We start from the raw sequence: 27,213 nt of genomic DNA, 5'->3' as shown, positions 1-27,213 counted from the left end.
TAATACAAGTACTTTACAGTTAACATCTATTTGTGTCTGGAAATTTAAACGCGATACGTTCCTATAATGCATATTTCCTGTTGACAATGTGTGGTTTTAAACCACTTATAAACAATTGTGTGAGAACGTGCCTGTAATTAGAACTTTACCACTTTAAATGGTTGATCTTTTTAAATTTCCATCACAGTGGGAAATTTCAATAACTGTATTTTCCTCCTAAATCCATCACAAGGCAGGTGAATACTTGAGAGTCACTGTTTCATTGATTGATTCAGGGTTGGTGATTATCACCCAAAGCATCTGAAACCAAGCTTATCTCTCAAACTGGCACTTTGATACCATAGGCATACTATACAAAAAATATAAATGATTTAAGTGAAAGGCTTTCAAAAGTATGAGAATGAGGAAGGCAGGGTCTCTGCAATCATCTCGAAAGTCGGTGCACAGTTCTCAGCAGTACTAGTATTAAACCATCACTTCCGCCCCTACAGATATGCAAACAGCAGACCGCTTTTTTCAGAACTCTGTTCAAACAGACATGAGCTAAAGAGGAACACATATTTCCTTTACATTTAATTGCTCGTTCAATCTGACTTTCACATTCTGCTGGCTACTTAAGGTAAGAACATGCTGAAAATACTGTGTTTTTGTGCTTAATCCTTTGCTTAAATTTAATCTAGAGATCTCGGAGAACAGAAAATGGTATGTAGAAAAGTCAGGGTTTAATTTCTACTTCAACAAATGCATTCACAATGGATCTTTAGAGTTGTGAAATTTCAAGATTCTTATGACAAGGACTTCAACCTTGAGTTACACAATGTTATCATTGGTCTGATTTCAATCTAACTTACAAGTTTAGAATATTTTAACTCTCATTCTCACCTCTGAGTTTAAAAATTTTGGTTTCAAGTTCAACTCCAAACATGACAAAAAACAAAATGCTGGAGGAACTCTGGGGGGGGGGGGGGGGGGGGTACAGATATAGCTTTGACCCAAAGCATCGTCTCCCCATTTTCCTCCACAGGTGCTGCTTGACTTGTTGAGTTCTTCCAGCATTTCGATTTTTGCTCGAGATTCCAGCATCTGAAATCTCGTGTGTCCAAACACAACAATCAAGACAAACAGTCCAACACAGCACAGAGGGAGTGCTGAAAATGCCATCTCTGAGATAAAATGTTAAAAAAAAATTCATCTGCTCTCACATGGGCACCAAAGATTCCAAGGCATCATTCTGAAGTGAGAGATGGTGAGGGGAGACAAAGTGCTATTTTGGGGAGCTAATTGTGTTCAAATTAGCTGCCAGGTTTCCTCCATTACAACAGTTAAAATTGTTTTAAAAACATTGAAATTTAGCCCTGAAAGAAATACTAGAGTGCAAATATTTTTTCATTCTTTCTAGATAAATTAATTTGTAAAATATTACCTCACAATAACTTAAATATACAATCTGGTCTCCGTTCTCAACTTTCATCTTAACGATTACTTTAGTGACTTCAAATATAATAGGTCTCTCTTAAAGGCAGCATATAGGATTAAGAATTTGATTATCTTCCCAAGCTGTATGACTATGACAAATAACATATTACTCAGATTTAATGTAATGCTTTCTGTGAAATGTTTGCAGAATTACAGCACACAATAACAGTACAAAAAACTAAAAGGTGTATGTGTTGCAATCTCTTCATTTCTATATAGTGGTAGTGCAATCACTTGAGTCAAACATGATGTTCTCTGAAGGGGTTGTTCACTTAATTCAGAATGCCTGGGCATGACTTTGTTTAACACGGGAGGCTGATTCATGGGCAGTCACCACACAGCCCTTGACTTCTATCTAGCCAAGCTAACGACATTATTACAGAAGAAAACTACAAGACAGTGACTTTGTAACTCAGTGAATAGCAGCAAGCAAGGTTACAAAGAATGGAAATATCTACCTAAAGTCAATCTTGTTTACTTGTGACTGCAATGACCGCTTCTATCCTGTTGTTATAAGACAATTAAATAGTCCTCTAGTATGATTAGATGGACTCTTAACCTCACAATCTATCTCGCTATGGCCTTGCACTGCACTTTCTCTGTGACTGTAACACTGTATTCTGCATTCTGTTTTTGTTTACACTTTGTAATATCTCCATGTGCAACCAGAAATATATAGCTTTAAAATTCCTGCCCTCTCCATCTCTAACTCATTCCCCTTTTAAGGACATCATCTGTATGGACTGAATGCAAGACAAGCCTTTCATTGTACCTTGGTAACAAGCCAATTAACCAAATTTAACTCTTTGATAATTCATCTCATCATGAAATGTTGTTTACATAAAGCCACATCCTCCTATCCAGTTAATTACAGGCAAATTTATGATTAAATCTACACACTTTTGCCTTCTTCTATTTACTCATGTCAATCTAGAGCCAAAAGTTAACTCCTGGCAAAAAGGTCAAGCTTACCATAGCAAACTTGATAGTGAACCACACAGGGATTATTTCTACAGTGTTGGTCTCCTATTGGAGAACTTTACAAACAATTCACTTGCCATTAAATTTTGCTGATACATAACTTGTATCATACAGGCTAAAATGGAAACAAACTTATGCTTCTATCCGCATTTAAATGGGACAGTCAATATCTCATGCAGAACTTTAAAGTCAAGCTGAATTATCTATGTCCCTGTTCACAGCACAGATCTTGCCTGTCCAAAGAACCATATGCAGTGAAACTGTAAGCCCAAACCGTGAATGGAGAAGGTGAAATAATTACCCTATTAATTCCACTTCAAAAACCACTTTCCTGTAAGTGACTGGCTTTTTTTTTGTACATAATTTGATTTCAGTACCGATCTCTCATTTTGTTGGAGAAATCCTATATTAAGTGGAAGATTGGCTGACTTTTTGCTGGAGACTTTTCTAAAGTATGGTCATGAACTTTGTTGTTGCAGGCACCTTCTAAATGGAGTGTATAAATACACCCTGTTTGTTTCAAGATGTGCACTAAGACTATTCCAACCTTTAACACTCCAGTTTAATGCATAGCGTCAGTGGATCATCCACATTAAAACTGAAGTAATAAAAACTGCAATAGTGCTCTTGACTCTGAAAATCTTCTGCAGACAAACCCTATTCAGAATTCCACATTAAAACTGAGGTTAATTGAAAACTGTGATATTGTTCTCATCTCTGAAATTGCTCTGCATTCTAACACCAATTCAGAGTCTTAAGAACAATAATCTAGTTAAGTAATCCGGAAGCCTGTACTGCCCAAAAAAATCTTGCAAATAAGTTGTTAAATCAAACCATTTGTTCTCTAAGGTGGACATTAACTGGCCCACAGCATCATTCAAAGACATGGGAAGTGCACCCTTCTATCCAGAAAACAGTATTTCTTCCTTAACCTACATCAAAAAAATAAAATTATCCCTCCTTGAGTTTTGCACAACCAGAAATATATATAGCTTTAAAGTTCCTGCCCTTCTCCATCTCACAACTCACTTCCCTTTTAAGGATGTCATGAAACCAACTCTTTGGTCATTCATCCTGAAATTTTGCAGCTTAGTATCAAGTTTTTACTCCTGTAAAGCTCACAGGGACACTTCAAATACAAGATCAGAATCAGATTTATTATCACCAGCATGTGTCATGAAATTTGTGCAAAAATAATATAGAAGAAAAAAAATAAATAAAAATAATAAATAAGTAAATCAATTACAGTATACCTATAATGAATAGATTAAAAAATTGTGCAAGAACAGAAATAATATATTAAAAAAGTGAGGTAGTGCTCACGGGATCAATGTCCATTTAGGAATCAGATGGCAGAGGGGCAGAAGCTGTTCCTGAATCACTGGGTGTGTGCTTTCATGCTTCTGTACCTCCTACCTGATGGTAACAGTGAGAAAAGGGTGCTGGGGGTCCTTAATAATGGACACTGCCTTTCTGAGACACCTCAGTGAATAAAGTTCCACCAATTTATAAACTCGAGTTTAATTAGAATGGGCAAGCTAAAGAGGAACTTTCATTTGTGCACCTCAAATATATAAAAGAAAATTTGAAGAGCTTTTCTTGAGTCACATAAAGAAACACTAGAACAGCTAACCATAAGCTGGTGAGAGTTAGATTTTAATAAGGAGGAGAGGTGGAGGGTTTGGGGAAGGGGATTTCAGAGCCTAGAACCAGAACAGCTGTGCATCAAGAATGCTCCAGGAATCAAAATAATAAATGGTTAGATTTCCAGGCATTGAAAGGGAGGGTCAAGGATGAAAATTAAGATGTTACTTAACCAGAAGCCAGAGGAGGACAATAAGGATGGGACTAGCACAGGGAGAGCAGAGTTTTGGATGAATTGAAGTTTATGGATGAAGGAACAAGTGAAGATGAAGAGAAATGATTTGGAATATAAGTCTATAAGTCAACATCATGGTTAAGAACTTAAGTAGTAGATGAGTTGAGGCAAGAGTGAAGTAAAAGAGATGGGAATAACCAGTTTTGGAGATTGCACAGAGTCTCAAGTTCAATGTGAGGTAAATTTAAGATTCAGGTTTCATTTCATCTAGTTTGGTTTCAGAGAGGGATAGTGTCAGCTACTCCATACAGAATTTATATTTGGGGTTCAAAGATGATGGTTTTGGTCACCTCAGCAATTACTCGGAAGTAATTTCTGCTCATCCAGTACTGGATGTCAGAATGTCATATAATTTCAGAACAGTGGAGGACCCAAGAGAAGTGGTAATGTAAAGTTACCAGGAAGTCTTAGTTCTCAGAAGCGAGTGACTTGACAGAGGATTAAAGAACCATTAGGGAACTTTGTACGTCAGATATGGAAAAATTTTTCCCACATGACTGGAAGTTCAAAATAAGGATTAATACAAGATTGTCACTAATAAATCCATTAGGGAATTAAATAGATACTTACTCAAAGATTGGTAAAATTATGGGACTCACTTGTGCAGAGAGCAGCTGTGATGAACGATATAGCGATGATTTAGGGAAACTTCACTAGTAAACCAGGGATAAAGGAATACAATGATATGTTAATAAAAATCCTTTTGATGAATATAAAGCAAAGATTAATTGAATTGAATAACTATGTTTCTGTGCTAGGAATACGAAAATCCGTTCACAATCCTTCATATGATGAAGCAGTTCTTGCTCACAAGCAGGAGGATTTGGACAAATCAAGGGCCAGGCTACAGTCATTTCCAACAAGTGGAGACTTAACCTCCTCCTGGTGGTCAATGTAAAGCCTGGCTTCCCAACCCGAGCACAAAGGGATGCAACTTCATTTGTTAGATTCGGGTTAGATCAGATAATCATTCTCATAACCCATCCAGGTTCAAGTTAGGTAGTGCCAACCCGGTCCAGTTCAGTCCTTCTCCAAAACAGGAGACTTTATTCAGGGTCACTGCATGTTTTCATTGTTCGTAATCGATTCTTAGCTTTTCATTCTCAAATAGATCAATTATATGTTCAAAATAGTTATATCTACAGCAATAGTTGAAAGAAGCTGGATATCAAAATAATTTTATGTACTTGGGTTGTGTAGATTATCAATTTTCAGTTAACTTTGGAACAGAACAATTCCATAGCAAAAGAAACTGCTAATTCATGACATTATCATTGTTGAATTCACAATCAATATACTAAGACCCAATAAGACTCAAAATTTTTATTTAGTCACCACATAAATACCATGACAAGAAAAATAGGTCCGAGGCACAAAATGGTTAACCTTGTGACGCCCAAGCCCTTTACACCATCTACAAACCACAATTATTTATCTAGATAATTGCAGGTACAACACTGAAGCAACTTAAAAGACTTAAAACAACCCCATCCATTATTGAAATATTCACATCTCCCCCTCAGCAAAAGACCACACTGCAGTACATGCCATCAACTAAAAGCTTTACAGCAACTCACTGAGGCTTATTCACTGGCACCCCACAAGCCTGCAATCTTCAAGACCTGGGAGGACAAGGGCACATAGGGACACAACTATCAGCACGTCACATACCATACCATCTTAGAATATATTGTTGTATCTTTACTGTCACTGGTTATTGGATATTGAAAGGACTGGATTAAATGGATAGAAACATAGAAAACCTACAGCACAATACAGGCCCTTCGGCCTACAATGCTATACCGAACAAGTACTTACTTTAGGAAATTACCTCGGGTTACCTATCGCCCTCTATTTTTCTAAGCTCCATGTACCTATCCAGGAGTCTCTTTAAAGACTCTATTTTATCTGCCTCCACCACAGTCACTGGATGAGGATATGTTTCCTATAATGGAAGACTTTAGGACTAGAGGGCACAGCATCAGACTATAAGAATGTCTCCTCAGAACAGAAATGGGGTGGAATTTCTATAGCCAGGGGGTGGTGAATCTGTGGAATTTATTACCACACAAGATGTGGAGGCCAAGTCATTGGGTATATTTAGGCTGTGGTTGATAGGTTCTTGCTTAGTAAGGGTGTCAAAGGTTATGGGGAAAAAGCAGGAGAATGGGGTTGAGAGGGGTAATAAATCAGTCATGGTGTAAAGGTGGAGCAGACTCAATGGGCTGAACAGCCTAATTCTGCTCCTACGTTTTATGGTATAAATCTTGGAAAACCCAAAAGCAAACAAAAGTACTCTGGGAGCACCATCATCACAGTTATCGGAGGTTCTAGCAGGCAGATCATCTCAGGGGTAATTATAGATGTATAATTGTTCCTTAAGCAATGCCAGTGAATTAATTTTTTTAAATATTCAAGAAGTATATTTTTGAGATGCTAATTTTTTGTTCAAATACTTCTGTTGCAGGTCTATGAAGATCTCAAACAGCATTTAAAAAATGCAATCACAAAATAGCAGTCTGTTCGCACAACAGCCTCTTGAGTTCCGAATAGCTGCAATTACCTTCTATGCGATTATTTTCACAATTGGGCTTTTCGTAAATGCAACTGCAATCTGGGTCTTCAGCTGCACCACTAAGAAAGGCACATCCGTGAACATATACATGACAAATGTGGCTCTACTGGACCTCATTTTCATAATACTGCTGCCTTTCCACCTAATTTACTACAGTAAGAACTACTGGCCTTTTGGCGATGTCTTCTGTCGCATCAATGCTGCCCTCATCATATTTTACCCCAGCATCGCCCTGTGGCTTTTGGCTTTCATCAGTGTTGATCGCTACATGGCAGTAGTGCAACCTAAACACAGCAAGGAACTTCGTAACATTGGCAAAGCTGCTATAAGCTGCGTTGGGATCTGGGTAATGACAATTATCTCTGTTCTTCCATTCATGTTTTCCAAGAATGATCCTGACAGGATTTCTAATTTTACAACCTGCTTGAAAATGCTCGACATTATTCACTTGAAGGAAGCCAACAGTCTGAACATCATTCGAGTGACTTTCTTCTTCCTTCTTCCCCTCTTTATTATGATAGGATGCTACTGCATTATTATCAACAGTCTCATAAAAGGAAGGACATCCAAACTGAAGCCAAAAACAAAGGAAAAATCAATTAAAATAATCGTAACACTCATTGTTCAGGTGCTTGTTTGTTTTGTTCCGTATCATGTCTGCTTCATTTTCTTACTATTACACCATAGCCATAGTAACTTCAATGCCTGGGCTGCCTTTACAACATTCCTGATGAACCTCAGCACATGTCTTGACATGATTCTGTACTACATAGTTTCAAAGCACTTTCAGGCCAGAGTCATCAGCGTCATCTACTATCGGAACTACCTGAGGAGTGTACGAAGGAAGAGCTTCAAAACTGGAAGCTTCCATTCTCTCAGCAATGTCAACATTAGCAATATGTAAATTATGTAATATGGACAAGATAAATGTCTGGTTTTGTGTTTCGGTATTTCCAAGTACTTTATAAACAAGTACATTTTTATTTTTGTGTGAATGCAGTACTGTAATTGAAATGCCACTGCAGATAATCAGCCAGTTAAAATGTTCATAATGTTGTTAATGAACCAAAAAACATTGGTCAGAAAATTAGGTGAATATCGTTCTACATATCTGTGAGAATGCTCTCAGATAAATTCTCAATAAATGCTTATCCTTGAATATTTAACAATGAAATCACACTGCCTTGTAATTTAACAACTTTGCCATCCTGTTACTAGATCATCAACTCAAAAGATGCATAAGTTCTGTGTGGTTCATATCTTGAATAATGGGATATATATCTTGCTGGAGTGAAGCATTGAGTGGAATCTGGACACAAATGACAGCATGTGATTTTAATTGCCATTGTTGCTCCTGGTAGATCCAACCTAATAAATTATCTTCAGCAAGGCATAGGGAAAACATCTAAACTTGAAGATGATACAGATATGAACAAGATCAAGCTCTATTGAGAGTGGGCCCAGTTATTTTTTTCTTGTTCATGTCAGGGTCTTGAAGTCTTGGAATAAAAAATGAAAGCATTTGAGAACTACCTGAAAGTGTTGATGAGACAAGGTTGCTCAGACATGAGGGGATTCAGTCCTGAGAATGCCATTGAATGTCAAGGACAGGTGGTCAAATTCTCTCTTGATGTAGACGAGCATTCCCTAGAATTTCTGTGGTCTAAATGTTATTTTACACTTATCAGCCCATATCTGAATGTTGTGTAGATCTTGCTGTATATTAATGCTGAGAAGTTGCAACTGGATTGAATGGTGTACAATGTCAGAGAACATTCCAACAACAGTCCTTTAAGATGGAAGACAGGATCCTGAATCAACAGTGAAAATACTGTCTTGAGGACTCCTGTAGTGATGTAACACACACAAAATGCTGGAGGAAATCAGTAGGGCAGGTAGCATCTACAGGAAACAGTAAACAGTCAATGCTTTGGACCAAGACTTTTCAGTGCGTCCTGATGAAGGGTCTCAGGCGAAAATGTCAACTGTTTACTCTTTTCTATAGATGCTGCCTGGCCTGCTGAGTTCCTCCAGCATTTTGTGTGTGTTGTTTTAGATTTCCAGCAGCTGCAGATTTTCTCCTGAATCAGAATGATGAGCAACAACACCATCTACCTTTATTCAAGATATGACTTCAATAGTTGGAGTGTTTTCCATTTAATACTGATTGACTTTAGCTTTACAAAATCCCCTTGATACCACAGTTGGTTAAGTACTGCTTTGATGTCAAGGTAGTCACTCTCACCACTCCCTGAAATTCACCACTTCAGCGAATGCTTGGGCCAAGGCTGTCATAAAGTCTGGAGCAGAATAGTCCAAGCAAACTCAAGGTAAGCATTACTGAGTAGGTTTGTATGAGTGCCATTTGATGGCATTATCAAAGACACCTTCCATCACTTTGCTGTTGACTAAGAGGTGGTTGATTGAGCAGGCTATTTGGTGGAGATTTATCCAGTCATTTATCCTGTTACCATACAATTTTGTTTAATAAACTCACATGGCATTTAAAAAAGTCCTTTTCCAAGTCCAAATACTCCAAATGAACTGGTTTTCTCTTATTTAATCTGCTCTTAATAACCTCTAACAGAAAGATCTTCAAATTGAAATGTTAATTCTGTTCCACTTTCCACAGATGTTCTCTGACCATCTGCTTTTTTCATCATTTTCTGTTTTTACAACCACAAACAAATCTGCCAAACAAGATTTTTTTTTCAGAAGTCCATGCTGACTCTGCCAAGTCTCATTATTTTCTGAGTTCCCGGTCACCACTTCCTTCAGATAGATTTGTGTATTTTCCCATCCAACTGATCTATAGCTCTACGTTCTCTCACTTCCTTTTTTCCCTTAAATAGTGCCATCCAATGTGTGGGAACTATTTGAGTATTTATAGAATTTTGAAAGATGACAAACATGGATCCAATACATTACTAGCCACTTATTTCAAAATGGTGGGAGACAGGTTTGGCGGCTATATCAACTTTCAGCTCAATTAGTTTTTTCAATACTCTTTTAAAATTAATGCAACTCTGTTGGTCTCCATTGATCTGTGAAATATGCAGTTGGTTAGGCTGCAGAGTTTTGTGTGGAGCCCTGGTTACCCCACTACTGGAAGAATATGGATGCTTGGAGGAGGGTTTAGAAGAGACTTGCCAGGAAGCTGCCTGGATTAGAGAGTACTGGCTACAAGTACAAATTTGGATTGATCCCTCTAGTGCAATGGCTGAGGGGAGAGTTGATAAAGCTTTGAAATTATGAGAAGCAAGAAAAGGTAGGCAGCGAGAATCTTTCTCCCAAGGTGGAAAAATCCTAGAGGGCAGGCATACGTTTTCATCCAAGTAATTTATATATAACACAAAAAGAGGTCCAGCACCTATAAACCTATCATGAGACACTTTGATAAATGCCTTACTGAAGCCCCTCATTTGTAGAATCAACATCATGAGCTCCCTCATCTCCTGTTCCTACATTCATTATCTTCTTTGATTTTCCTGATGCTTTTCCAATGTCCTTAACCCAGTTTCATTTTCTGCATGGAGGTAGTGCAAAACCCTTTTCTCCCGAGACCGGACTAGAAAGATACAGTATCTGTGGCATCATTATTCTGATGAGCAGCTATCAAATGCTCTGGAGGATGGCTAGGTCTTGTTGTTACCATTCTGGTACCTTTGACAGTAGTTTAATTCTTAGCAGCTACAGTTTGGTGATACTTTACTATCTTACTAGATCTGTAAATTGTGTATTAATTCTTTGAATGTTAGTCACTGCAGATTTACTCTTAAATTACTTTGTCTTGATACAAAATCCTGTCACTTGATCACTCTTCCTGAAAGCCCCCTTTATGACTAGAATGTTAACTGACCACACAACCTTTGGAACCCATCTACACTATTCCCATTTTTGCACTATTTGTTTATCTTGTCACTTTTAGCAATTTTTATGTCTTGCACTGCACTGCTTCTGCAAATTTCATGGCATAAGTCAGTGATAATTAACCTGATTCTGACTCAGTGAATATGTGGGTTTCCTCTGGGTGCTAAGGTTTCCACCCACATTCCAAAGATAACGATTAGCTTTATTTGTTACAGGTACATCAAAACATACAATGAAATGCATCATTTCTCTCAATGACCAACACAGTCTGAGGATGTACTGGGTGTAGCTACAAGTGTCACCAACATAGCACGTCCACAACTTACTAGCCCGTACTTTACATCTTTGAAATGCAGGTGGATACTGGTCCACTCTGAGGAAGCCCATATGGTAAATGGAAGAAACTACAGACAGTGGGGAGGACTGAATGGAAAACGCTGGCACTTTAAAGGGTTATGCCAACCAGTAAGCAACTGTGTCACCCGCCTACCAGTCCTGAACTTCCCGTTTTCAGCGTAGAGTTTGTTAATTTGCATGCAGCTGTGTGAGATTCTTCTGGGTGCTCCAGTTTCCTTCCACACCGCAATGATATACATTTGATAACTTCATGGCGATTTCTGTGTCCAATTTGATTGCCTTATTTCCTGCATTATAGTAACCACACTTTATTGGCATTCTGAGGTCAACAATGCAAGTCTTCCTATCTTTAGCATCTTACACAAAACACAGCATCTCCAAAAATGCAACAAACTCTCATTCTTATAGTCAACAGGCATTTTAAACTATATGATTAAATTCTGAAGTAGGAAGGTTCATGGGTCTGGAAAACTAAACAAGAGATCAATATAAACTTACAAACCAGACGGCAAGACATCCACAGTAATATCAAGTGTATGATGCAGGGCTTCCACAAGCAGCAAGTCCATAATTGCGCACAGCACCCAGGAACCCAGAAGGAAGGACTAAAAGGAAGACATAATAACTTCCCATGTAACCAATCATAGTTACAGATATTTTATACACACAATCAATTGCTTGCAGTTTCTACCACGTTAGCCCCACTCTCCCAAACTCGTAATCTGCATTATCCACAAATCTATGGGGCAACAGACAGTAAAGCAACTGCCTTCAGCTCCAACAACCCGAGTTCAATCTTGACTGCAGTGCTGTCTATGCAGAGTTCGCACGCTCTCCCTGTAACTGCATGGGTTTCCCTACCAGTGCTCTAGTTTCTGCCCACATTCTAAATATGCAGCAACTGGCCACTGTACCTAGTGCATAGGTGAGTGATAGATCTTGGGGGCGTTGAATATGTGACGCATAAAATGGAACTAGTGTGGGTTTAGTGTAAATGGATGCTTGATGGCTGGTGACTGAAGGGCCTGTTTCCTTACTACATGACTTTCAACAGCTCACCAAGTTCTTCAAAAGAATCTCTTAAACCCACGAAAGGTAGGAGTTGCATGGAAACAAAACCTTGCAAGTTCTTTCCAAGTTCTGTACCAACCTGCCCTGTGCACATACATCTAAACTCAGGGACACTCACCCCAGATGACCTTCACCACAAAGAATGCAGCGGCTCAGGAAAGTGACTCATGACCACCTACTTAACATCGCATAGAGATGGGCAATAAGTGTGGGAGATAAAAATACAAGCCTTTTGTCAAAATCTGTAAGAGCTTCACATCAATTAACTTCTTTAAAATATGAAGTGCCTAACACTTAATATTTAATTTCTTGTGCTTTAGTTATTTCAACAAAGCTATGTTGAACAAAATGTAAAAACAGAAACTAGTAGAAATACATAGGTCAGGCCAGACGTCAGTCACAGAGTGGAAACAGGGATTTAACCTTACCAAATCTGCGCTGACCATCACACACCCATTCAGGTTCACCTAATACTTCTCCCAATCTCTGAATTAATAAAACTGGAGCAGATTTCAGATATAGGAATATACCGGAGTGGGGGCGAAACTACCTGAGGAATTCACCCGGTGTCTATATATAATTATGGTTTAGTTGGCTATGTTGGCCTGAATCACATGACTGAGATTTAAATCACCTCCAGAGGCTCAACTACAAATATATGCTGACAGTGCAGACTGGAAACTTTGTACAGTTTTAGTCACCCTGTTATAGGAAAGACGTGGTTAACATAAAAAGAACGAGATTTACGAGGATGTTATAAAGACTAGTTATAAAAATGGATTGGCCAGGAGTGAGAATAAAGTCACCCTTCATTCTCTTATATTCCAAGTTTATCTATTTTAAAAGGTCCTGACAAAAGTATTTTAAAATTCTGAGAGGCACAGATAAGGTGGACAGTAACAGTCCTTTCCCCAGGGTTTGGGAGCCCAAAACTAGAAAGCATAAATTTAGGGTGAAGCGAATATTTAAAGGTGACCTGAGGGACAACTTTATCACACAGAGTATGGTGAGAATATAGAACGAGTTACCAGAGAAAGAGGTTGAGGCAGGAACAATAGTGTAATTTCAGAAGCAATTTGATAGTATATGGAGGCAAGGGGCTTTAAGGGTCAAACACCGGAAATTAGGACAAGATGGTTAAGCAATGTGGTCAGCACGCATTTGTTGGACTGAAGGGCCTGTATCTGTGCTGTAATGCTCTATAACTCCAGCACAGAGAAGACATTGCACTGTTGGAAGTGATGTCTACTGATGAAATGTTATACAGGCTCTGTTTTCCTTCTCAAATATAAACAAAAGATGTCATGGTTTTACCTCAATGATGAGCAGTAGGGAATTCAAAGCAAACCAAGAAATAAGCTTTTCTAGTTTAAAATGAAGATAAAATCATAAACACTGTAAAATTGAACATACTGCAAATTTTCGGCTGCCATATCTTCTTTCAAAAATTCTAAAATTGTAGATAAGAAGGCAACTACAGAATACATCCTTGAGGTCGAGATAAACTATGCGAGCAAAGATCATTCTCCATATCTGAAAGAGAGCAAAAAAATCACAGACTGAAGATTACAATTTAAGAATATTTCATATGATAAGCAATTACTCCATGAATTCTCCTTTTGAGAGAGGGAGGAAAGGTGAAAGAGAAATGGAGAAATAGGAAGAGAGAAAGGAACGAATAAAAATAATGGGGGGAACAAGAGGAAGGGGAACAAAGAGAGAAGAGATGACGGAAGATAGAAATGGATTTAAAGAAGAGAGGAAAGATGGTGAATGTGATGAGGCTGATAGAAGGAGAAGACAGCACGGGAAGTAAGGCATGAAATCATTAATTACAATGCTCTAGCCACCATGAGCATGATGTTGGGGAAACAGATTTTGATTTAGATTAGAATTTTTGATGTTGATTACTGCACATTTGGAGAAAAATTGAGAAAATTGGATGGATAATTTCATGACATTTGTTTGTTGCTTCAAGTTAACTAGACATTAAAACATAACAGACTACAGATACTGGAATGAGAAGCAAAAATACAACCTGCTGAAGGAACTCAGTGGGTTGAACAGATGCTGCTTGATCTATCAAATTCCTCCAGCAATTTGTTTGTTAACCAGACATGAGTTTATTTAAGAGTAGTTACAGTATCAAAAACAGCCCCACATCTCCACAGGCTTAAAGTGGAAATTATTGCATTGATGCAATACTACAGGGACTACAAAACCTTCAATATAACACGGAGGAAAGGGGTGCATTTTTCTCAGATAATGAAATTAAATGTATTTTAATTTTAACACAACCTTGGCTCAGAAAGGAGTAAATGTGATGCATAGAGAAAAAGGCAGCTGAAGAGGGAAATTTTAAGGCATGTTGGGAAGGAACAAAACAGGATCGATATTGCGGACAGCATTCATAACAAAATGTACCAGACAATTTTATGTTTATTTTTCTCAACATGTGGCTCCTTCAACCTCACAACATTTGATTTGATTAGAGTAACTTCAAAAAGGATAACTTGCAAATACATAGCCTTGGTGCAGTAATAAGTAAAGAAAAAATTCAAAAATAGTTTACAACAGTATAGGGCAGTGGATGTCGTATATATGCATTTTAGCAAGGTCTTTAATGAAGTCTGAAAGTTTATGTCTTAGAGGATTCAGTGGAGATTGCGGGTTGGATTCATAATTGGCTTAGTGGTGGGAAGTAGAAGGTAATGGTCAAGGGTTGTTTCTCAGACTGGAGGCCAGTGTTTTGTTGGTGTGATTTGGATGTACAAGGTAAGTTTGCAGATGACACTAAAATAGTTAGTATTGTAGATAGTGTAGAAGGGGAATCTTGATCAGCTAGGTATGTGGGCTGAGGATTAGCAATGGCTTTCAATCTAGATTAATGTGAGGGACTGCCTTTGGAAGATCAAACTGTGCTAGGACATAGAGTGAATGGTAGAGTCATGTGGACTGTTACGGAATAGAGGGACATATGAGTACAAGTAGTGACACAGGTAGACAGGGCAGTGAAGGCACCATTTAACAAGCTGGCCTTCATCAGTCAGGGCAACGGTTATAAGAGTTGGGAAGTTGTGTTACACTTATATTAGATGTTGGTGAGGGTGCACACAGGGCATTGTGTAGAGATAGGAATGATGTTATTAAACGAGAAAGAGTGTAGAAAAGATTTACCAGGATGCTGTTTGAGTTACAAGAGGAGGTTGTGCAGATTAGGACTTTACTCCCTGGAACATGGGATATTGAGGAGTGACCTGATGGAGGTATGTAAGATAATGACAGGCATAGATAGGATGAAATCACACAGTCTTATCCCTAGTGGGGGTGGGGGGGGTGATAAAAACATGAGGGCATAGGTTTAAAATCATAGATAAGGGACTTAAAGTCAACATTAAAAGGGCATTAAGGAGCAGCTTCACACAAAGGATGGTGAGTACTTGGAATTAACTGCTAAGAGCACTAGTTAAGGGGGGTACATTAACAACATTTAAAACTATCCAGATAAGTACATGGATAAGAGGGGTTTAGAGGGCTATGGGCCAAACACAAGCAGATGGGACTAGCTTGCTGGGCATCACAACCAGCATGGGCAAGTTGAGCCAAAGGACCTGTTTCCATGCTGTGTTGCTCTATGATTCAAAAAAGTTAGACTATGCAGATATAGACGAGAATCAAAATTACTGCAGGCACAGGAAATCTGAAAGAAGAAACAGAGGCTACACCTGTGGAAAGGAAAATGGATTTCATGCTTCAGATTAATTCTGCTTTCCACCACCCCTCTCCCCAACCCCTGAAGGTGCTGTCTGATCTGTTGAACATCTCCATCATTTCTGTTTTTGTTTCATTTTGATTTGATCTGTTGCTGGGGGTTCAGACAAAATAAACAGAAACTTAACTTTTGAACTGAAACTTTTCAGAACTTAACTTTTGACAAGAAATACCATGGCTACAAGGGAAGGTCGGACTAATAAGGCTCATCAGACAATAACAAATTTCATTTCCTCTGCGATCTTCCCTCTGCAACTAGCCCATTTCTACTTTCTACCTTGAATCTACAGGGAGCATAGTTCTTCTATGGTGAATTCTGAAATGTTATCAACCTTCAAGTTTACTGATCTTTTTAGCTGCACTCCACATGAATTTTGAGTCTATATATGTAACTTCTCTTGTTTATGGCTGAAAGTGCCAAACCATGCTGAACTGGTTGGGGTGTTGGGGTCAGAGGCGAGGGACGGGCTGGTTCGGCTCAATGCTCTGCGGAGTTTGCTCAAATACGTGCTGGACTGAGGCTGGGGCCTGCAACCAGTGGATGTGTAGATCAGCTGCATTGATGCCTGACATTGCGAACTTCAGTCCTGAATGCAGTCTGCTTGCTTTTATTGTCTGCACAAATTGTTTTCCCCCCTCTCTCTCTGCAGACTGGATGTTTAACGGTCTTCTTTTGTTTTTAATGGTTTCTGCTGGGGTTGTTTTGTGGCTGCCTGCAAGGAGGTGAGTCTCAAGGTTGTTTAAAGGATACATACTTTGAAAAAAATATATATACTTTGATTTTTGAACTTTAAAGAAAGGATATATTTTGTTGTACAGAAAATTCTTCACATATTCTTTAAATATTAACCATTGCTTGTTTACTATCAAAACTTTTGATACAGGTCCCCAATCTACCTGATCAAGTTATGCCTAAGAGCTTTGAAGATGGCTTTGTTTAGATGTACACTGGTTTCACATTAAACTTAATCAATTCAGTCTTGTACCAGCAGAAATAGCCCATTCCTGCTTCTCAAAATCCATAACATTGTACATATCTATAAAATAGTCTTTTTAAATTCTGAGGCACAAATTAGGATTTGCCAACAAACAAGCCAAATAGATGAACTTACTTCAAGCTCTTGTTTAATTGCTTTTAAGTCGTACACAAAATAATTCTGATATTGTTGAAATGGTACAGCTAAAATAAAGGCCGCAGTACTGAGCACCACCATAAGACTCTTAGAAAGAGGGGCTTTATCTGTAAAACAAAAAGAGGAAATTGGATAGCTCCAAATGATAGACCATTTTTGTTCTTTGCTATAACTCTAATGTGCAGGAATAACCAAGATAATCTCCCACCTCATTGTAACACAACTCATTTTAATTGTTTATGTCAACATCCTCAGCATAAACCTTTGCTGACTGTTCATTAAAGGAAAACACTACACTGCTCCACTGTACTGATTCACACTCAAGTAATTGGAGAGGTATTTAACTAAGAGTGGGTAGGATCATTAATTCCAAATTAGAAAGTCTTAAATTCAGGTCCTCCTTCGGAGATTTCAATATCTACTCCCCCTGCTCTGCAATACATCAAAGTCATGGCATCCGCATCATTACTGCTCTGTTCCCAGATCTTTTGATTCCTTTAACATCCACAAATCTATTTAGTTCCCTTTTGGGTGAAACCATTGACTGAGCCTCCACACCCTTTGGGGTAGAGAATTCCAAAAGTCACCAACATACAAATGAAGAAGTGTCTTATTTCAGTCCCAAACAGCCTGCTCCTTATTCTGAAAGTGTGCCCCCCCACACACACCTCTCGACTCCTAGGCCAAGGGAAACACTCTACTTGCACTCGAAGAATTTTGTACATTTCAATGAGGTCACCCTGCAATTTTACGAACTCTAAACAATAGAATCCCAGCACATTCAATCACTCCACACATCAAGGATGATAGCGTGATAATGATTAAGAATAGCTTTATGTGTTACATGTACATTGAAATATTGAAACGTGCAGTGAAATGCATCGTTTGCAGCAAATCAAGTCAGCGAGGAATTGCTGGGGACAGTCCACAAGTCCTGTGTTTCCAGCGCAAGCATAGTATGCCTAAAACTTATTAATCCTAACCCTAATGGTATGCCTTTGGAATGTGGGAGGAAACCGGAGCACCAGGAGAAAATCCACATGGTCATGAGGAGAACTTATAAAGCCGTTAAGGGAAACAAACCCCAATTGGTGGTCGCTGGCACTGTAAAACAATTGGACCAACCACTACGCTCATATGACACCCATCCCTGCCATCCCAACTTGGTGAAGACTCATTGCATTCCCTTCCAGGCAATTCCTATTTGCTACATAGTTCAAAAACACTTGGCAGTTTTTGATATTTAAAAGTCAATCTTATAACGTGAGCCAAGTAACCTTTTAGCACCAAATTCCAGGGTAAGTATGTACAAGTCGTCAATGAGGCCGCACTTGGAACACTATATAGTTTTAGTCACCCTGTTACAGGAAAGGTGTCACAAACAGAAAATCTGCAGATGCTGGAAAACCAAAGCAACACACACAAAATGCTGGGGGAACTCAACAAGTCAGGCAGCATCTATGAAAATGAATTAGCAGTCAACGTTTCAGGCCGAGACTCTTCACCGGGACTGGAAAGGATGACAGTTTACTCTTTTCTATAGATGCTGCCTGCTGTGTTCCTCCAGCATTTTGTGGGTGTTGCATGGGAAAGATGTGGTTAACCTGTAAAGAGTACAGAAAAGGACCAGAGGGCCTGAGCTATAGGGAGGGGTTACCCAGGCTAGGTCTTTATTCTGTGGAATGTACCAGAATATGAAGTGACCTTATGGAAGTGTTTAAAATTTTAAGAGGATCGATAAAGTGTATGGTAAAAGACTTTTCCCAGGGTAAGGGAGTCCAAAAATAGGGTGATGGGGCAAAGAGGAACCTGAGAGGCAGCTTTTTCCACCCAGAGGGTGTTGAGTATATAAATAAACAAGTTGCCAGAGGAAGTGGTTGAGGCAGGTACAATGGTTTTATTTAAGACACACTTGGTGGGGAGGTGATTGGTGAGATATGGGCTGATCTTGGGACTAGCTGGGTGGGCAGTGATCAGCATGGCTTCGTTGGACCAAAGCGCTTGTATTCATACTATATTGCTCTAAGACTCTATATTAAAATAAACAGTAAACTTCCGATGTTCTAATTTTATTCTAATACTTCTGTGAACCGCCTGCTGCTCAAAAACATTTCAGTTTGATCTGTAGCTTTCAGATTGCTGAGACCAATTAGCTCCCATAGCCTGAACGGCAATTACAAATAAAACAAAAAAAAATCATAGATGCAAGAGATTTTGCAGATGCTGGAAATCTTGAGCAACACACATAAAATGCTGGAGAAACAAGTCAGGCAGCATCCATGGAAGGGAATAAACAGTCAACATGCTGTGTGTATCAATAAAATTTTCAGTTTATTTGCATTTTCTGTACAGATGAAAATAAAGGTGAATCTCTGGCTCTAGACTATGGATCAATATACTATCTTGTTCAATTTATAGAGATTCCAATTAATCCCCTCTACTACTTTTCCTCTATAATCATACAGCTACATTCTGGCGGTGTGTTTTCGCACCGATCGGGCAATCTGGCACTTTACTGTCTCTGAGAGGGTTCCACACATGGCACAGAGGCCAGGAAGCTAGGAAAAGGGTGTGAACCCATGTTCAACTCCACCTCTCGCTGATTAAAGCACCGAGGAAAATTCAAAGCATCAAGCTGAGGGCAGAGGGTGAGTGAGTGAGTGTCAGTGCTATCTACCTGCCCCTCGATCACCACTGCCGGAGGAGGGTGTCTATGCGTGGTGGTCTCTCTCTCCCCCTCCCCCCCACCACCTCACCTCCATGCTGCTGGAGTAAGGTTTGTGGTTTCAGTTTTGGGATGTGTTCAGAGCACTCCATTTTTTGTTGCTACTTTTGGGTGATTTTTGAATCAGGGCAGCCTAGAAATGATGAACACTGAATTGAACTGAAATATGCCTTTTGATTCTATGTTTTATATTATGCGTTTGCACTCTTTTTTTGCTGTGGTTTTGTGTGTTTTTTTGCATGTGGGGGGGGATTGATGTTTTCCTTTGTATGAGTTGGTTCCATGGTTCTATGTTTCATGACTGTCTGTGGGGAAATCAAATTTCAGGATTTTATGCTGCATACATACTTTTGAACTCTTTGGCCAAGCTCAGATATTTCTTCAATTGCCTTCTGAACGCTACTGATTCCCATTCCATCTAGAGCTGCACAGAGAAGGACGTCCTCAACCACAGTAAGCATTTGTTCCATGAAGTTTCTGCAACTACACACCAACACAAGTAGGCCTTGAAGAAAATCTACCTAATACCTGCCTTAACATTTCCAGCAGTTGAAACTCACCTCACTCCCTTAGAAGGCCATGTGAAAATAAACACATATATGCTCTTTGACAAATAAACACAACTTCGACAAAATCATTTAATTAAACTGAAAATCCCCGGTTTGATATCAGCGATCTAAATGTTTCTGCATCTTTCTGAACAGGGCATACAATCAGGTGAGTACACCGGACGGCCAGCTAACTTGCATCCTACTGTTATGGTCATATAATTCAATGCTCCACGGACTTGTTTTTTTGCTCCCTTTTATTGATGGACAATTTAAAGTGTCAAAGCTACAGTGATTCAGAAACTCAATTCATAAAAGCAAGATGTCCAAATAGATGCATAAAGTGTGAAATAAGAAAGTTGCGATGAACCTCTACGTATCACAGGAGGAAAATAGAACGCTGCTGGAGGAGTCATTGGATCAGGCAGCAACTGTGAAGCCAAACAGATAGTTAAAATATCCGCACGTGTGTTGCTTCTGTAAACCACCAAATGTGCCTCGGGGGGGGGGGGGGGCACTATTTAATTGTTCAATCTGATTGCTTTGCATTTTATGAAGTTCTACAGGGTTCACAAACTTTTTAGCACCACTGTATGTTAGGTACCGCTTTTATCAAGTAAGTAATAGCCCCATGGTTGCGTCCATTGGTGCCCCACGTGTTGCATAAGCATGGCAGATGCAGTTTAATGTGGATAAATGTGAGGTTATCCACTTTGGTGGTAAGAACAGGAAGGCAGATTATTATCTAAATGGTGTCAAGTTAGGAAAGGGGGAAGCACAACGAGATCTAGGTGTCCTTGTTCATCAGTCACTGAAAGTAAGCATGCAGGTACAGCAGGCAGTGAAGAAAGCTAATGGCATGCTGGCTTTCATAACAAGGGGAATTGAGTATAAGAGCAAAGAGGTCCTTCTGCAGCTGTACAGGGCCCTGGTGAGACCACACCTGGAGTACTGTATGCAGTTTCGGTCTCCAAATTTGAGGAAGGACATTCTTGCTATTGAGGGAGTGCAGCGTAGGTTCACAAGGTTAATTCCCAGGATGGCGGGACTGTCATATGTCGAAAGATTGGAGCGACTGGGCTTGTATACTCTGGAATTTAGAAGGCTGAGAGGGGATGTTATTGAAACATATAAGATTATTAAGGGATTAGACATGCTGGAGGTAGGAAGCATGTTCCTGCTGATAGGTGAGTCCAGAACCAGAGGCCACAGTTTAAGAATAAGGGGTAGGCCATTTAGAACAGAGTTGAGGAAAAACTTTTTCACCCAGAGAGTGGTGGATATGTGGAATGCTCTGCCCCAGAAGGCTGTGGAGGCCAAGTCTCTGGATGCTTTCAAGAAAGAGATGGATAGAGCTCTTAAAGATAGCAGAATCAAAGATTATGGGGATAAGGCAGGAACTGGATACTGATTGTGGATGATCAGCCATGATCACAGTGAATGGCGGTGCTGGCTCAAAGGGCCGAATGGCCTACTCTTGCACCTATTGTCTATTAATGCTGGTGAGCAGAATATCCTCCTGTTTGAATAATTGCTCAACATCTCAAAGTATTGACTCCCCCTTCCTAACTATTTGTAGTCCCCTTGTAAATAATGACTCTTGAACCATGCTTTCATCTTTTATGAAGGGAACATAACAAAAGAAACAAAAATCCATTGCCTGGCAAAGTTGACTCATCCACCTGCACAGCAAAGTCTGTTGCCCTCAGTATGTTGCACAATGTGCCTCCAGATTCTCAGACATTTCATCTACTCATCTTTGGACAGAGTTATCAATACGTAGAATCCCCTTGAGTATTTGATCTGGTGACCGTACTCAGAACTTCCCTTATTGCAGGCAGAATCAGTTCTCCAATTGTATGGGGCTTTCCAGATTTAGCTATGAAACTTGGTATGAAGCACACAAACTATCACTGTTCTGTTGTGAAATGCTGGCAAACATGTTTTGAAGTGTTTCCTATTTCTGAAAGTTTTCTCCAAGTGACTGAAAATAAGTCAAGCTCTTGCTTGCCTTATCAGAGTGTATTCTTTTTGAATGGTTAAGGAGCCTGAATGGTTTCATTGCCTCATTTGAGAAAACTTTTTCACACAGACACATTAGCTGCTGGTGGTTGCTTGGTGTTGGTATAAATCTATATTTCAAATACGCCAATCTATACTGTGTACACTTTTCTGTTTGGTCTGCTTCTGTCCATTTCGTTATGGATTCATGACCACAGTTAATGACCTATTGTTTAAGTCCAACCTCAAGTGCTGCCATCCATAAAGGGAAAGGTTATGAGGGCATCACCGCTCCGGCAAAACCTGACTCACTGCCTGAAGGTACATAAAGTGGGGCTATGATATCTTGGTTGAGCTGTAGGTTAGAGAAATGTGGTCGAGACCATTCAAAAGGGCAGATCCTGAACTCTTCCTGAACTTTACTTCAATGAACACTACAGCCTAATTCACAGGAATTGCAGCACTGCGTGATGAGCGTATGGAAGTCATACCAGCTAACACAACTACCTAGTGAGCGGCGATAATGTGCAGACCAGGCCTGGAAATAACATGATTCAGTCTAGGTTTCTCATGATATGCCAAACACAGAAGTGTCACATTGCTTTTCAGAACTATAACACACTTCAAGCATAGCCTAAGGGTACGTCCACACTACGCCGGATAATTTTGAAAACGCAGCTTTTTCTCTTCGTTTTGACCCTCCGTCCACACTGAGCCGGCGTTTTCACCCCCTGAAAATGGAGATTTTCAGAAACGATCTCCAGAGTGAATAAATCTGAAAACGCCCAATATCCGTTGTAGTGTATACGGGGTAACCGGAGAGATTTAAAAACGCTGTCATGACAACACCACAACAACGCTTTTTCTGCTTCTGCTTGGTACTGCGCAAGCTGTTATAAAGCGCAGTTGGTGTGAACAGCGTGAGAGTTAAATTGTAAAGTGAGCTTTTTTGACTATTTAAAAATGCTGTCATGACGTGCCGGAACAGATTGCCACAGCGCGGCATTTCGTTGTTTTCTTGAACACAGCCCCCCACATAACCTAACAATTTCAGAACAGACCGAAGCCAGAAGAGTTAGAAATGTACTCACCAAATACTTTGACCCATAGCTTACTGAATAAATAAGTATACTCACTTTGCCCTGTTTTCTGTCCTTGCTTGTATGAAGGTGGTTTACCTATTTATGCAAGTACTTCTCTGACAATAGATGTGTAACAGCCTAATGTAACATTGTATGGAAATACAAGATAACACTGATGCAGACATTTAACAAGGTGCTTTATTAATGCAACAGAGTTAGTCAGTTTTTCAATGTTCGTCGTTAGCCGGGTCATACTGTCCGTGAACTCCATATGCTCCAGTATTTGTTTTTTTTAGTTTTAAGTCCTCCTGTGCGAGAGCCAACAGCAATTCCTTTTAAGTTTCTCTACTCTGTAACTAGACAAATGGGCACCAAGTATACTCTTTTCTCTTCGCTTGTTTTATGTGTGTCTTGCGCATGCCCAGTAGGAGGAGATTCGCCCAAATATCCGTCTAATGTGGACGGAGATATTTTGAAAAACACTTAGTGTGGACGCCTGTCGTTTTTACTCGAAACCGGCGTTTTCAAAATTATCCGGCGTAGTGTGGACGTAGCCTAAGAGAGCAGTGGGTTAGCAAGGGATGAGGTGATAACGTGATCATTGTAATTAATTATGAGGCACCAAGGACCAAATGCTTATAAGTAATTCAATTCTCAAATTAAGCCTGTAATCCTTCAACTGTCCCCTTTGTTACAGAGCACAACCCTACCACCCCTGGAGAGTTTGGGTGGGTGGGTGATATCACTCACTTTGGAAACATTGGTTAGAAGTTATGGGCCAAATGTAGGCAAATCTTAGATGAGCATCTTGGTTGGCATTAACCAGTCAGGCTGAAAGACTGGTTTAAATTGTGTATGACTCTATAATGTATTTCACTCACTGCCACCTAAAATGTTGAGTGTTTCCAACACTTGCAACTTATATTCATTTTGGCAAGTTTAATTTATGGATAAAGTTGACATAGTTACAGAAATGCAGACATAGCTTGAGATACACATTTCTTCCACAGTAATCATACTATGAGTAGGACATATATATCAGACAGTTTGTTGTGCAAACACCCACAAAAGAAATTAAGTAGCTAGAAGCAGAGGACTCAACCTACATTAAAATGTTTTAATTAATTTATAAGTCATTCACACCATTACATAGATCTTCCTCTTTATCTTGAAGGTAAAATACAAGGAGTCAGAGAACAGAAGAGGCACAGAAACAGATCCCTCGGCCCATCTAGTCTATGAGGAACTATTATTTTACTGGCGCCTTAAAACCACTTGCTTCAGGCAGATGGGACACATCAGCTGTGGTTGACAGTTCATCTAGAAGGAAAACTGATCTCAATCCTCCACTAGCTTATGGCTATACTCACCCATGAGGGCAGCTTCAGACATAAACCCCTAGCTGGAGTCCCCAAGTCAGTCCTACATTGAGTTCAATGCTGACTGTATCAGTCTCTGCCATTCCTTTGGGTTCGCCAGATGCTTGGAGTGGCGGGGAGAGCTTGCTACATGGGCAACAGCTTGCTCTCCATATTATACTGCCCAGGCTTGCGTATTAGACAGCTAGGATGTTCATGGTCAACTCTGACCGATGGAGGCCCTCACTGTCACCCTTATTCACCACTTCCACTGATAGCTCGTTCCACACTCTCACCACTCTGAGTGAACCCTTTCAACCTCAACCCATGGCCTCTAGTTCCAGTCTCACCCAACCTTAGTGGAAAAAGCCTGCTTGCATTTATCCTTTCTACATCCCTCAATTTCTATTAAATCTCCACTCCATCTTCTACGCTCCAGGGAATAAAGTGCTAACCTCAACAACCTTTCCCTGTAACCCCAGTTCTCAAACACTGAAAACATCCTTGTCAATTTTCTCTGCACTCTTTCAATCTTCCTGATATCTTTCCTTTACGTAGGTGACTAGAACTGCACACAATACTCAAAACTAGGCCTCGGCACCCTCTTATAAAACTTCAACATTCTAATTCCCCTACTCAAAGCTTCAATTTATGAAGGCCAATGTGCTGAAAACTCTTTACAACCCTAATCTACCCTTGACACTGCTTTCAAAGAATTCAAGATAGCATTATTTAATTATTTCAGGAGCCCCTAGTGCATTTTTTTTGCCAGAGCGTGGTGAATCTATGGAATTTGTTGCCATGGGCAGCAGTGGAGGCCAAGTCATTGGGTGTATTTAAGGCAGAGATTGATAGGTATCTGAGTAGCCAGGGCTTCAAAGGTTACAGTGAGAAGGCGGGGGAGTGGGACTAAGTGGGAGAATGCATCAGCTCATGATAAAATGGTGGAGCAGACTCGATGGGCCGAATGGCTGACTTCTGCTCCTTTGTCTTATAGTCTTATTTTTGAAAGGTAGACACTCCAGTACTATCATTAACTCAGCAGACTGGCAGCTCTACAAAAAACAATGGAGTAATGTCCAAATGTCTTTACTTTAAGTGATTTTTGAATGAAAAATAAACATTGACCAGGAAGAGATGTGCACTACATCCTTCAAACAGAACTTCTATAGAGTATCCACATCAGAATACAGCCAAAACTTTTTTTATGGAGCTGTAATGAAGGAAACCCCACAAACCATTTGTGCAAAGAGAGTTTCCATTATACAGAAACAGATGACCAGACAATATATTGCTGGTGACACACATAAAAGTTGCTGGTGAACGCAGCAGGCCAGGCAGCATCTCTAGGAAGAGGTGCAGTCGACGTTTCAGGCCGAGACCCTTCCTCAGGACTAACTGAAGGAAGAGCTGGTGATACTGGTTAGAGTAAAAAACTGAGTCCAAGTGATCAGGGAGCATTCCTTCCAGATCATTGAACGGGATCTTGTACAATTGTTATGGTACAAAGAAAACCCCTTCTCAAAGATGGCAAATCTGGCAATATGCTGCTCCCTCAGTACCACCCCTCCCCTTCCAAAGCGGTGTTCTCTCAGCACTGCCGCTCAGAATGAAAGGCGCTCCCTCAGCACTGCGACTCCGAATGAAAGGCGCTCCCTCAGCACTGCCGCTGCGAATGAAAGGCGCTCCCTCAGCACTGCCGCTCCGAATGAAAGGCGCTCCCTCAGCACTGCCGCTCCGAATGAAAGGCGCTCCCTCAGCACTGCCGCTCCAGCAGATCCAGCCGGCAGCCAGCCCGCAGTTTACGCTATGAAGCGGAATACAAAGCTACAGCGAACGGCCCGGGTGCAGGAGCAGACCTCGGGGGGAGGGGGGGGCGGTGAGGGAGCGGCTCCTCGGCCTTGGCCGAGTCGAGTCCACTGCATCAACTTCTGATCACAGGCCGCGGGCGTGGAGAGGCCCGGCGCTCCGATCCCGGAAACCGCCGGGCTCAACAATAGCCTCCTTGCCCAGGCCCAGAAACCGTGTCCTCGCCTGCGCCGGCCCCCACCAAACTCCACCTCACCCCCGGGCCCCACTACTCACACAGGCCGCTGGAGCCGGTGCCGCTCAGCATCGTCTCGCCGACCACGCCCCCTTATTCTGGCCACGCCCTGTCAGCCGGACCCGCCCTGATTCTGGCCACGCCTCTCCATCAGCCCAGACCCGACCTCTGCTGCTGGCCACGCCTCCCTGTCGTCAGCCACACCCCTCCGCCAGATCGGACATGCCCCTGTTGCTAGCCACGCCCCTCCACCAGTCCGGACGTGCCCCCTCGAGGAGCTGTGCCCCTCCCCTTCTTCGCCTTGCCTCCGGTGAGCTGATCAAGATCATTGATATTCACTTA

The 27,213-nt window shown here is 40.5% G+C and overlaps 2 protein-coding genes across 6 annotated transcripts in view; one reads left to right on the top strand and one right to left on the bottom strand.

Annotated features, from left to right (window-relative positions):
* The window catches only part of ubac2 (UBA domain containing 2), a 207,020-nt gene extending 180,027 nt beyond the window's left edge, over positions 1–26,993 (bottom strand). For 3 of the 4 annotated variants that reach the window (XM_072258839.1, XM_072258841.1, XM_072258840.1), the window contains exons 1-4: positions 26,913–26,993; positions 17,093–17,220; positions 13,623–13,742; positions 11,637–11,743 (exon numbers count right to left, since the gene is read on the bottom strand). In XM_072258839.1, the coding sequence (XP_072114940.1) occupies positions 11,637–11,743; positions 13,623–13,742; positions 17,093–17,220; positions 26,913–26,943 (386 nt within the window). In that variant the 5' untranslated portion in view covers positions 26,944–26,993. The remainder of the gene's footprint in view (positions 1–11,636; positions 11,744–13,622; positions 13,743–17,092; positions 17,221–26,912) is intronic. The other variant, XM_072258842.1, reaches the window with a different exon arrangement.
* Positions 505–8,059, top strand: gpr18 (G protein-coupled receptor 18). Of its 2 annotated transcripts, XM_072258844.1 has the most exons (3): positions 505–619; positions 2,679–2,790; positions 6,804–8,059. In XM_072258844.1, exon 3 carries the CDS (start codon positions 6,835–6,837, stop codon positions 7,813–7,815), a length of 981 nt encoding a protein of 326 aa, XP_072114945.1. In that variant the 5' UTR covers positions 505–619; positions 2,679–2,790; positions 6,804–6,834; the 3' UTR covers positions 7,816–8,059. The 2 variants fall into 2 exon arrangements, with proteins under 2 accessions (XP_072114945.1, XP_072114944.1); XM_072258843.1 differs by lacking the exon at positions 2,679–2,790 and having other exon boundaries at positions 506–619.
* Positions 26,994–27,213: the final 220 nt, after the last annotated feature.

Source organism: Mobula birostris, chromosome 5 (assembly GCF_030028105.1).
Source record: "Mobula birostris isolate sMobBir1 chromosome 5, sMobBir1.hap1, whole genome shotgun sequence".
Taxonomy (NCBI): domain Eukaryota; kingdom Metazoa; phylum Chordata; class Chondrichthyes; order Myliobatiformes; family Myliobatidae; genus Mobula; species Mobula birostris.
Note: the sequence above shows the minus strand (reverse complement) of the source record. Positions and strands in the feature narration are given on the sequence as shown.

Bases quoted from the DNA above. Each gene is read 5' to 3' on its own strand.
- gpr18 (XM_072258844.1), top strand. From the start codon at position 6,835: ATGCAATCACAAAATAGCAGTCTGTTCGCACAACAGCCTCTTGAGTTC.